Source organism: Nothobranchius furzeri, chromosome 15 (genome assembly GCF_043380555.1).
Source record: "Nothobranchius furzeri strain GRZ-AD chromosome 15, NfurGRZ-RIMD1, whole genome shotgun sequence".
Classification (NCBI taxonomy): domain Eukaryota; kingdom Metazoa; phylum Chordata; class Actinopteri; order Cyprinodontiformes; family Nothobranchiidae; genus Nothobranchius; species Nothobranchius furzeri.
The window spans coordinates 54,244,765-54,257,152 of NC_091755.1; the positions used below are offsets into that span (position 1 = coordinate 54,244,765).

A 12,388-nucleotide genomic window follows, 5' to 3' on the forward strand; every position below is an offset into this window, starting at 1 on the left:
TAATAAACAAACATACAAAATTAATAATAACAAATAAATAGCATATCTTATTTAGACATGTTCAAAAAAAGTAGCAAGACGCAAACGCATTTGGTTTATTTTGAAAAGTGTAAAAAAGAAGGGACTGGCATTAAAGTTAAATAACTGTTAGAAATACTTGTGTAATTATAAATATATACTTTTTTTATTTTTCACACTCGTGTTCAACAGGGAGCATTGATGCAAGTATTTTCCCGAGCGCTAACAAAAATTAATGACCAGACAAAAGTAAACCTAAAAATTCCTCTGTTCGTGAATGCACCATAATTTGCCCCGGAAACGTTTTTTGTGTTATCGTTGTGAATGGTTAGCAAGTGGTTAGCATGGACACGCATCTGTTAAAAAGTGTAAATAACAGGTTGGTTCCGCCTTAACATCTATTTTATGAATACATAGGTTTTTTTAAACGGTACAAATATAGTGTTCAGTATTATGTATGTTTCTGTTTAACATGTTTTAATCATTCATTATGAGGCTAGCTTTAGCTAAATTGGATATCCGTTAGCGGAGCACAAATAAACTCATAACGGGAAGGTTGTTGTTTTTATAGGTTGCCGTAGCTATTTCCATGATGAACTTTGACAGTCTCAACGCCGGGATGGGGGAGTATTCAACCAGCCTTCACGGGGCTCTGGACACGGGGCTGGAGCCCTCTATGGACCCTCATCTCAACCCAACCTTAATGCAGGCTGTGGAGCTCGATCCGGAGGGTTTGACTGTGTCGGTCCCCGAGCCTGTGCACCTGATGGAGGGGATGTTTTCTGAACTTCACAGCGTGGTCTCAGAAGTTGGCATCCCAGTCACTGCGGTCCATTTTGACCTCCAGGAGGAGATGCTCTGGATGGGGAACCACAGAGTGAGACTCTGGGTACATTGTTTAGTCACATTAAGGTCCCTTATTACTATTTTAGCTTTGTCTCTTTGCTTTTACAAATCTCCTTAGGGTCATGTTACTTCCTATTTTGGACCTACAATGGGCCGTCATTCTTCTTTCCAAGTGCATGCCACAGATGACATCCGACACATTCACAGTTTGGAAACAGGAGTGCTCTTCCTGTCTAAGTGCAACCTGAAATGCTACACCCGCGGAGGCCTAGTTATGTTTGATTATCCGTAAGCGGTTCAAAATCCTAGATAGATGTTTCATATTTAATACAGACAGCCTTCAGCTGTGAAGTTAGTAACTGAGGATGTCTGCTTCCAGGATGGAGGAAGGAGCTGATATGCATAATCTCCTCATGACTGACAACAACATGCTGCTCATGGGTGGATTACAAAACTATGTGGTGGAAGTTGACTTGAACACAGTGCAAGAAACTCAAAAGGTGAGATTGTGGATTTCAGGACCATACGCAACGTATCATGAAGACAGAAGTGTTGTTTTGATGCAAGCGACTGTTCGTTAATGATTTTGTGTATTTTGACAGTTCACGGTTGAAGCACCTGGAATGGCAATAATGCGTCAAACCAATCGTTTCTTCTTCTGTGGGAACACTTCTGGCAAGGTGAGGATGACTCCACCGTGTCAGCTTTGAATGCTTGTTATAGTTTCACATATCCACTCTCTATTACAACAGATAACACTTCGAGACCTACGCACTTTCAAGATAGAGCAGGAGTTTGATGCATTCTCAGGCAGCCTGTCAGATTTCGATGTTCACGGGAACCTTCTTGCTGCCTGTGGGTTCTCCAGTCGAGGACTTAATGGGTTGGCCTGCGACCGTTTCCTGATGGTTTATGACCTCCGCATGATGCGAGCTGTGACCCCACTTCAAGTGCATGTGGATCCCCTCTTCCTGCGGTTTATTCCTACCTACACATCACGCCTCGTGATCATCTCACAGACAGGTATTCCACGAAGGAGCTTAGGCTTTCAGTAAAATCTAAAAAGCTATTCCTGAAATACATTCATAAAACATCAGTGTTTCAAAGAGGTAAGCGGTACACTTTGGCTGTAGATCTATTAAGAGGAGTCTTTTTAAACTCTTTCACTCCTAATGGAGTCTGTTCAAGAACCTGTCCACAATGGAGGGATGGGTATTACACTGAAACACCTCTCTCCTCGCTGCTTTCTCCAGGTCAGTGTCAGTTCTGTGAACCCACTGGACTTGCGAATGTGGCAGACATTTTTCACGTCAACACTGTGGGGCAGTTGCTGATGAGCTTTGACGTGTCGTCCAGCAAACAAGCCTTGGCCTTTGGGGATTCCGGAGGGTGTGTGCACCTGTGGTCTGATGTTCCAGAGGTGTCGTTCAACGACTACTCCCGGGAGACGGACTTTGCTCTGCCTTGTCTTGTGGACTCGTTGCCTCAGCTAGACTGGAATCACGACCTTCTGCCCCTCTCCCTCATCCCCATGCCGCTGACGAGCACAGAGCCGCTGCTGTCAGACTGGCCCGCTGCCCTGGCAACACAGAGCCCCAGGTAAGACAAGTTTAGAGTCCTTCATGGTCAGGGAAACACAGTGACTAAAAGCTGCAGCTCTCACCCATTTTTTTCTGACTTGATTGTCGTACATTTGTCACCACGTGCAACAGGAAGGAGTTAGGGACGGATTACCACGGAGACAGGGGAAGTGTGAAGGAATTGACGAGAAAAAAAAAACCACATTGTTTTTTCTTTTTTCACTGGAAATGTGGAAAATCTGACTTGTGTGTGCTGGATTTGTAAATTCTTATGAAGGAACCAATCAGAAAATCCTCTACTGACCAAAAAGGTTATTATTTAAATCACAACTCCATTCACAGATTCCTCTGTATCTGATGTCTTTTGATTTATGTTTGATCATTTGAATCAGGCTACGATGTTAGCGTTAGTAGGAGTGCATCATTTTAGGGACCAAATTTGGACACAAGAACATTTACTTCATCGTAAATCGAATATCAGTTTGCCCTCATTTGAATGAGTACAACTAGAGCAGTCAAATATCTGCTGCAGCCAGATTTTTTTTTTGTCTACTTTCTCTAAAAACCACAGAAACTGTCAGCTGCATGAAGCCTTCTCACATGCAGCTGAAGGGGTTGTAGCACTTTGCTGCTCAGGCTTTTTTATTGAGACAGACTTTGTGTTCTCTGATGTGCTATAATTACCAGGGATGTGTATTTTTGAAATTCTGGCGATACGATACGTATCACGATACAGGGGAGACGATACAATATATCACGATATATTGCGATACATTCAGTCAGACGTTACAAGCAATTATTTTTACTGAATTTATTGTAAGAATGTTCAATAAACAGTCCAAACTGATACGTAACATGTTTAACATGAGGTATCTGAACCATGATGGAGGGATTTACATTTCAATGGTGGAAACAAAACCCGTTGCACACTGCTGCCAACTAGCGGGTGGCGATTGAATTGCACAAAACGAAAAGAAAATACACAAAAGTTTGCATGTAAATTCTTTCAAGAATTAGATTCACGGCTTTTGAATATCAATGTAATAATTGCAGGAAAAAATATCACGATATATTGCCATATCGATATTTTCTTACATCCCTAATAATTACCCGTTGGTGACACAGGATCAGTCCAGCTTTTGTGTTTTAGCCCTCGAACATGAAGGAGCAAAGGTCCCTTCTTAATTCTTAGAGGTGAACTTACTCCACCTCTGTGGTTGTGTTGCTTTTATCATGTTGTTTTATTTGTATATTTGGTTATTCTCACACACATTGTTGGTTTAAAGTTATCCAACAAAACCCAGTAGACCTTAAACCACTACAGCTCTCTATCCAGACAGACCGATGAAGTGGTTCCAGGTTTATTCCTGTGGAAACCTGAAATGTTCACAAACATCAACAGAAATAAAAGATGCTGCTGCTTCACTACAGTCCAAAGTGTTAAATGAGAACACAGCTCTATAAACATCCCTGTTTATGTCTTTAAGTGTCCAGGTTCTCCCTACAGCTGGTTAAATAAATGCTTAAGTTACGTGAAAGGGACACTGGTGTCATTTATCAGAACCCCCTGATGGGTCTCTAGATAGTTTGTTTTTTTTTCCTTTGAGTTTGATAAGTTTCAGTTTTTCCTTACAACAGACGAGCTCCTGCTGTGGACCCAGAAATTCTTCGTACCATGAAAACTGTCGGTTTCATCGGTTATGCAGCAAATCCTCGCACACGCCCCCGAAACCAGGTAGAAGTCTAAGTTCCCATGTTTTGAAAAGCCTGTGAATGCACCAATAGATTGTGTTTAGGCTCTTGGTGCCACTGAGGGAAAGAAAAGGGGAGGTTTTAGTTGATTAGTTGAAGTTGCAAAGAGCCAAAAGGCTGCATCAGTAAACAAACAAATGTTTTAATGAGGAATTTTTGCTGCATTTTAAATCTAAACTTTTACGTCAAATGCTTTTAGTGGTTTCACTTTAAGTTTCCTGACTTGTGTCCTGTGCGTGTTTCAGGTTCCCTATAAGATCAAGGATGTGGAGCTGGATTATGATAATTACAACCAGGTTCCAGAGTCTCCGATCGGCCGTGAGGAGGAGCCGCATCTCTGCCTGGTTCCTAAGAAGTACAGGAAGGTGGGGATGTCTCTGTTACGGATAAATATCAATGGTGCATTTACTTTTAAGGCAGAAAAGTAAGTGTGTGTAATGGTTTAATGAGTGTGTTTGTGCTGCATCAGGTCACCATTAAATACTCTAAGCTGGGATTGGAGGACTTTGACTTCAAACATTACAACAAGACTCTGTTTGCCGGCCTTGAGCCGCATATCCCCAACGCCTACTGTAACTGCATGATTCAGGTAAAGCACCCCGGAGGTTCTGTTTGGGCTCGAGTGGGAAAGAGGACTAACATAGGTTGTTGATCTCTGACTATTCTGTTGGGTGCATCAGGTGTTATATTTCCTGGAGCCAATCCGGCATCTTGTACAGAATCATTTGTGCCAGAAGGAGTTTTGTTTGGCCTGCGAGCTCGGCTTCCTCTTCCACATGTTGGATCTGTCACGAGGAAACCCGTGTCAGGTAAAGTCCCGGTCCTGTCGTCTCTGCAGGGGTGTTAGGACATCACCAACCCTGTGCTCTGGCTCATCTCTTCCCTCAGGCCAGTAACTTCCTCCGAGCCTTTCGCACCATCCCTGAAGCTTCGGCTCTGGGCCTGATCCTCGCTGACTCGGATGAGCAAACGGGGAAGGCCAAACTGGGCCGCCTAATCCAGAGCTGGAATCGCTTCATCCTCACCCAGCTGCACCAGGAGACGCAGGAGCAGGAGGGTCCGCAGGCCTACAGGGGAGCCAGCAGCAGGTCAGAACAGCTGGAGTCGGCCAGCATGGAGTCTGCAGCTGTTTGAGCAGATGATAGCGGAGATAAACTTGTGTGTGTGTGCTTCTGTTCATGGTAGCTCTCTGGGCTCCTCTGGTGAGTCCATCATCGGGAAGCTGTTTGGTTGTGAGGTAGAGAACAGCAGCCTGTGTCGCTGTGGGAAGGAGACGGTCCGGTCCTCTCTCACGCTGCTCTTCACCATGCATTATCCAGAACACAACTCTCAGAGTGAGTTAGGGGGCTTTTTCACTCTTAATGTGCTTTTACGTAGCCTGGATTGATAAATATTTAGTTTGGGTTCTTTAGACAAAACGGTTAAGGAACATGATTTTGCTGAGATCCTGAAGAAAAGCATCTGTTTGGAGCAGAGCACTCAGGCGTGGTGCGAAAACTGTGAGAAGTACCAGCCTACGGTGCGTTTCATGTAACCGCAGCAGCCACATCCCGCCAGCAGCAGAATTAAATGGTTTTATTCTTTTCTCTAGGTGCAGACACGTAACATCAGGTGCCTGCCCGACGTTCTGGTCATAAACTGTGAGGTAAACAGCGCCAAAGAGGCGGAATTCTGGAAAGTTCAGGCAGAGGTAACATATCACCTGTCTGCTTTACTGCAACACTTTCCATTTAAATCGGATCTCCTGACTTCCCTTTTCTTTTTCCAGTATGCTTTTAACAAAGCCATGCAGAAGGAGGCCACGGAGCCAGCGAGATCCAGCGACCCCCCTCCCAGCAACACAGAGTGGTGCTTAGAGTAAGAACATCGTCAGTTTGAGTTTTATTTGAATCATCACACCTGGTGGAGCCGTCCAGGTCTAAATGACATCTATCACACTTGTTTTTATTTGCCTCGTTATGATTAATAAAATAATTGTAAAAGAGAGGAGAAGAGGAACAAAATTGTTTTGCTTTAAAACAGATGCAGAAGTTTAGTTTCCACTTCATTTTGCTTTGATGAACAGATGATTTCAGATCCATGGATTAGAGGAAGAGCAATCAACCAGCTTTTAATCAGCCAGTCTGTATTTAGTTGGAATAAACCCACTGTGATGATGATGATGATGAACACAGATGTTCTCAGCCATTTCCTGCCCTGATATCCAGAGATCTGTGTCAGCCATAGAAAAGCCCAGATAGGTGGACCTCTAACACAGATCATTGGTGTCTGTTCACATCACTCAGTGGGGAGGAGATCTGCAGCATGGGTGGCTTCACCTTTGACACCCGGGCAGAAGATCTACGACACGTCTGGATCCCTGCCACTCTGAAAATGTCCATCAGTAAAACTCAGGGTCTGGAGATCAGCAGCTGCTCAGAGGGAGAGGAGGTACGCTTTTATTTAGCCTCTTCTGTAGAAACGGTGAAGATTTGCACATGAATCCTGACTTGTTGCGACGCCTCGGTGTCTAGCTGAGCTCTGCTGAAGAAGCAGAAGGTGCTTCTCTCTATGATCTGGTCGTCACGGTGCCCCACGTCCAGGACGCCCGCACAGGTGGGAACCTGGTTGCACACATCAAAGTGAGCGAGACGTACCACCAAAGGAAAGAGGTGAGAGGAAGTGAAACATCAGCTTCATCTTCAGCGGTTAAAGTCGACATTTAAAGGATGTTTGTGTTTCAGGGAGTCACACACCAGCAGTGGTACCTCTTCAACGATTTCCTCATTGAACCCATTGACAAGGTAAATATTCTAGCTGTGTTATGTTAGCTTAACATCATGTTAACGATCAGCTCTTATATTTATGTTTTTGTATGCCAAAGACTGAAGCTGCACAGTTTGATGTCCGATGGAAAGTGCCGGCTATCCTTTATTACGCCAAGAGGAACTACCACACCAAATACGACCTCCGCAGTAAGTTTCAGCATTTGAAATCAAAACGTTTACTTCTAGGTTTTTATTCAGCTCATTCGGACTTTCTACCTCAGTCAAAAACCCCATCGATGCCAGTGTGCTGCTGACGGAGGCCTCGCTGGCTCGGAAGCAGAGGAAGAGTCACGCCACCTTCATCCCGCTCATGGTCAGCGAGATGCCGCAGGTCGGGGACCTGGTGGGGCTGGACGCCGAGTTTGTCACGCTGAACCAGGTGAGCCTGCATGTGTTACGCTGGGGACACACCGGCCGCCGAAGCGCCGCGAAAAGGGGACCGCCTTCATTCGGCGCCCTTGTTATCCTATTCTATAGACCACATGGGCCGCCAAATGCCGCGCGCCGGCGCTCCAGCCCACGCTGCGCAGCGATCGTTTCGGCGTCCGCTCTATTTTTTTCGCGAGCCGCGGGTAAACCGCGTCAATTCTGGCAGGAAGTCAAACCTGGACATAAGAGGCAGGCTGGTAAATTTAACAAAATAAAGCATTTCAAAATACAATTCAAATCAGATGTGTTCATAAATACACTGCATAAAAACCACACACACACACACACACACACACACACACACACACACACACACACACACACACGCTGTGTATGTGTGTGTGTGTGTGACCACGTGAAGGGGGTGTGGTTTTGGGTGTCTTTCAACCGGAGCAAACAGGACAGAGAGGCAGAAAGTCGTAGACCAGCTATTAACAACTGGTTCACACCATAGGTTCACACACACACGTACAAACACACACACACAAACAGCAAGGGGGAGGGGGGTGTCGAGGAAAAGAGCAGAGAAAAGGCAGAGAGGAAATGGAGGACGCCAAGTGGTTAAAAGAAAAACTACGAGGCGCGCCTTGACCGGAGCGGAGAAACAAGCGTCTGGTCTGAACTGAGGAGCAGCGGCTGAATTTCGTGAGTGCTTCGCCTCCCGGTGCTTCGGCGGCCGGTGTGTGTCCGGCCTTAGACAGACAGACAGACAGATACACAAACAAATCTAAATCACAGATTTATCTTAACATGCTCCGTCCGTGTTTGCAGGAAGAGGCGGAGCTTCGGAGTGACGGCACCAAGTCGACCATTAAGCCCAGTCAGATGTCTGTGGCCAGGATCACCTGTGTGAGGGGGCAGGGGCCCAACGAAGGGGTTCCCTTCATTGATGATTACATCTCCACTCAGGAGCAGGTAAACAACCAAAGACAAAGGAATGACCTAAAGAATATTTGGGTCGTTGCAGCATTTCTCCACCTCATGCATCAGACAAGTATCAAAAAGTAAAGACCCATGTGAGGTGGTTTTAATGTTCTCTGAAGAAAAACGTGATAGTTATCAGCTGTTTGGTAAACGCTGCAGCTAACAGTTACACACGTTTGTTTTTTAGGTGGTCGACTATTTGACACAATACTCTGGTATCAAACCAGGAGACCTGGATGCTAAAATCTCCTCGAAGCACCTGACCACTTTGAAGTCCACCTACCTGAAGCTGCGCTTCCTCATCGACACAGGAGTTCGCTTTGTTGGCCACGGCCTACAGAAAGACTTCAGGGTCATCAATTTATTGGTTCGTTATTTCTGACCGTCCTGATTGTTGATTCAGTTAAAGTAAACCAGCTTATTTATGCTCCGATCCCATCACAGGATTGGAAATCAGGCCGATCACGAGATTTCCAAAGGATCGTCAGGTGGAAAAGATTGGATTTAACCTTATGAAACATCATAGATGACTTTGAAATCATCCTGAGACACACGACAGAATAACAGTGGCTTAGTTTGAATGTCAACAAGTTTCTCTACATCCACTTATGGCAGGCGGGGGTTCTGACACCATAACGTGTAGCTGTTAGCTAGCAGGCTAATGCAGAGCTAACGTGTCTGCAGTTTGGACGGATTGAATCCAGGCAGCGAAGGAAGTGCAGCAGCCTGTCGGAAAGCAAAAACGTGGTCGGCACATTCCTACCATCCATTTGCTTTTTGTGTTTAAAGGTTCCAAAGGACCAGGTGATCGACACCGTGTACCTGTTCCATTTGCCTCGCAAGAGAATGATTTCTTTGAGGTTCCTGGCTTGGTACTTCCTAGGTGAGTTAAGATATAAAGAGATATTTTTACTGTTTTAAGACGGAGTGAATGTTGGGACGGAGCATTGTGGGGTTGTTTCCTAACCAGTAAAGGAATATTGGAAGTTTAAAGTCCAGACAAGTTTAGTTTGTTGGGAAGGATTGACCATGGCAGCACCTGAACAAATCACCAGATCTGTGCAATAATGTCCTTTAGACCGGTGAACCCAAAGGAGAGCGGTTTACCCACAATGCAGTGTGATTGAGAAACCAATGCAGCATATCAACACAAACACCAAATATGTCAGCAGAGTTCTGTAAACTTTAATCATCAGGGTAACCCTGGAGTTCCAGTCATTTTTGCTCTTGCATTCCTGGAATATCCGTGCTGTAACTGATGGTGAGGAGCTGGGATTGTGCCACGGCATTTGTTATTCCCGGTTGTCATGTTTATTTTTTACAGATCTTAACATTCAGGGGGAAACCCACGACAGTATAGAGGATGCACGGACCGCCCTGCAGCTGTACAGAAAGTACCTGGATCTGAGTTGTGGAGATGGGAGCGACGACGTGAGGAAGGTCCTGAAGGGACTCTACGAAAAAGGCCGCCAGTTGGATTGGAAAGTCCCAGATTCGGATACGGGAGATGGTCCAATTATCACAAAAAGTAGGACGGTTAACATTACCAGAATATTTATTTAGAGTGGAGTAAACGTCCTTTCCTTCCTTCCACAGGTGCTGCTGTCTTTCCCTCTGTGATGGGACTGTGAGCCGCTCCAGACTCATTTTCTACTAGTTTGCATTTCTATTTGCATGATGTACAGTGTTAGTGAGCCAGCGTCTAAACTGTTATTGGTTTGTTTTTTCATTAAAAAGATGAAAGTCAGTTTAATTGTCCTTGTTTTAGTTGTTGGATTTGGTTTGGTGCCTCAGATTGAGTGTATCCTGACATCCTGTGTATGGAAAGCACAGGATAGGATTTCTGCACCTGTGTCTGTTTGGGTTGAAGCCTGTTCGTCATGTGGGAGTCTGGTGACACCTGCTGGTGGATCACAGGAACCTCACTAATAGCAACTTTTGGTTCTCAGTGAGCTATTGGATGAGCAGGTATGCAGTAAGAAATCAGTTTAGTTATTTCACTTTACTCTGATACAGAAAGACCCAGCTACATGGCTGCGTGATTTCAGATTGAGATCTAAACGGGAGAATATAAAACTGGAATCTAAGCAAAAGTGTATTTTTTTATATTAGTTTTAGTTTTTATCAAATGAAGAAATAACAGGCAGCTATTGTCTGGGTGCTTCAGTATAAGAAAATATTTCAAGAACCCGGATCACGGCTGGCTGCTTCTGCACATTGGATCATTTACTTTGCAAGATTGTTGCTTTCAGATGACACTAATTCTTAGACCAGCATGCTTTAGTTCTCTGAACAAATGATTAAAAACGCCACGACACCTTTATGAGCCAACTTTGACACGCAGACACACAGTTGGTATTGCAAACAGTTTATTTGTAGTAAATGAAAAGTGTGCCATTCAGTGAGAGGGAGAGAGAGGGCTGGGCAGTCAGGGACGGTCGATGTCTTTGGTCCATAATCAGGTGGAGGATGTGGAGGAGTCAGTGGGAGACGAGAAAAGGCACTTGAGTTTACAGTTGTTTCAGAAGAAAGGACACCAAGTCTAGTGGAAGAATGACCCAACCAGATGTTTTCACTTCCATTATGCCTAGTATGAATATCACATACAAAACGCCCTATGTGAGCACAGTCATATAGCTACATTTACGTATATACAGGAAAAATGGATTTATCCCCTTTGGACTTTGTTTTTACAGGCTGGGGACAAGCGAGAGGCAGTTGTTTCCGATGGGACCGGTTAATTTAGAATTTGGAATGTCAAACAGAAAGTGAGTGAATCCAGAGCTGCTGCAGGGTTAGGTTACACCACAGTGCAGCCCGCCCTCGGAGACCACATGAGAGGAAAGCTGTGGGGTCTGCTTCACCTTCAGGCTACAGGTAACCACCTGAGTGTGACCGCCTGCCGACCCCTCTCAGACTCACTTGGCGTGCAAAACTCAACATTTGCTGCTCGAACAAAAACATCCAGAGGTTGCCTGGCAACAAGCTTCGTTAGCTGAAGACGAGCTGATCCAAAATGTTTACGCTCTGGTTCAAACGGAGCCGTATTGTGATGTCGGCTTTAGAGGAGCTGCTAGGAGGATCCAACAGCAGGCCGGAACCCCTGTCCAGGATGGTCCCACAGAAAGGGCCAGTGAACCCAAACAGACGTGGAGCTCACTCAGACCCAGAACTGCTGCTGTAATCAAAATTTTTATTCCTTTAGCACTAACGAAAAGCCCAAAACAACCTAAAACTACCCTCTTTTTGCTCCTCCAGAGCTTTTCTAGAGACCATCTCCTGCACAGGCTCTCTGGTCTGGGACCCACGTTAAAGCAAGCCAACAGCTCACACAACCTTCGTGCGTCTGACCAGAAACCAAACACACGTGCCCAAAACACTGAACTAACCTTTCAGCCGAGCCTCATCAACCGTCATTCAACAAAGCCTGCTAACAACTTCGCAATAGTTCCTCCACTAATTCCACTACTAGGGTCGATCTTTTTTAATCTCCACAACAGAAGAAAGACCCCATGAACAGGAAGCCATGAAAACAAACATTGAGGAAACAAAGAAAAAGACAAAACACTTTAGAATTAATTTGTTCCCCAAAAACCTTCTTAAAGGAAGACGACACTTCATGAAGTAATAAAGTAACGTGATTGGTTTGCCACTACGGAGCTGCAGCTCAGTCTATGTACATAACTACAATAAGAGAAGGGGGTCCCCGTCTCGTAATAAGAGCTGCTGTAGGGAAACGGACTAAAGGAGGAGCAGCTAAGAGGTATTCACCACAGATTTGTTCTCTAACGGGGCAAAAAACAAGGACATTTCAGATATCAGCAGCTTTGGACCAACTTGGCAGCCATGAAGCAGTCAACCCTCCATTCACCAATATGATCTAACTCCTGCTGCTGGACCGTGCGCAGGGTGGGGGTGGAGGGCTTTTATAAAGAGGGGCGAGCAGGTTTTAGACCCTAGAAATTCCACAGTGATCTGCACGTACCATCCAATCAGAAAACAGTAATGGAGACATCCATGTTTGCAGAAAGG

The 12,388-nt window shown here is 45.1% G+C and overlaps 1 protein-coding gene across 2 annotated transcripts; it reads left to right on the plus strand.

Annotated features, from left to right (window-relative positions):
* Window positions 1-297: 297 nt before the first annotated feature.
* Window positions 298-10,103, plus strand: pan2 (poly(A) specific ribonuclease subunit PAN2). Of its 2 annotated transcripts, XM_015968431.3 has the most exons (26): window positions 298-397; window positions 590-895; window positions 983-1,152; window positions 1,244-1,364; window positions 1,467-1,544; window positions 1,617-1,887; window positions 2,118-2,463; window positions 4,083-4,179; window positions 4,442-4,561; window positions 4,666-4,785; window positions 4,877-5,005; window positions 5,085-5,284; window positions 5,382-5,530; window positions 5,609-5,715; window positions 5,788-5,886; window positions 5,965-6,053; window positions 6,482-6,626; window positions 6,710-6,847; window positions 6,920-6,979; window positions 7,060-7,150; window positions 7,225-7,382; window positions 8,204-8,347; window positions 8,544-8,723; window positions 9,146-9,239; window positions 9,681-9,884; window positions 9,953-10,103. In XM_015968431.3, the coding sequence occupies exons 2-26, from the start codon at window positions 608-610 to the stop codon at window positions 9,985-9,987; spliced, it is 3,633 nt and encodes a 1,210-aa protein (XP_015823917.3). In that variant the 5' UTR covers window positions 298-397; window positions 590-607; the 3' UTR covers window positions 9,988-10,103. The 2 variants fall into 2 exon arrangements, with proteins under 2 accessions (XP_015823917.3, XP_054602092.1); XM_054746117.2 differs by lacking the exons at window positions 298-397; window positions 590-895 and having other exon boundaries at window positions 1,000-1,135.
* Window positions 10,104-12,388: the final 2,285 nt, after the last annotated feature.

Coding starts and splice junctions, on each gene's coding strand:
- pan2 (XM_015968431.3), top strand. CDS start 608: ATGATGAACTTTGACAGTCTCAACGCCGGGATGGGGGAGTATTCAACC. Junction 896..982: donor TCTGGATGGGGAACCACAGA/GTGAGACTCTGG, acceptor AAATCTCCTTAG/GGTCATGTTACTTCCTATTT. Junction 5,285..5,381: donor TACAGGGGAGCCAGCAGCAG/GTCAGAACAGCT, acceptor TGTTCATGGTAG/CTCTCTGGGCTCCTCTGGTG.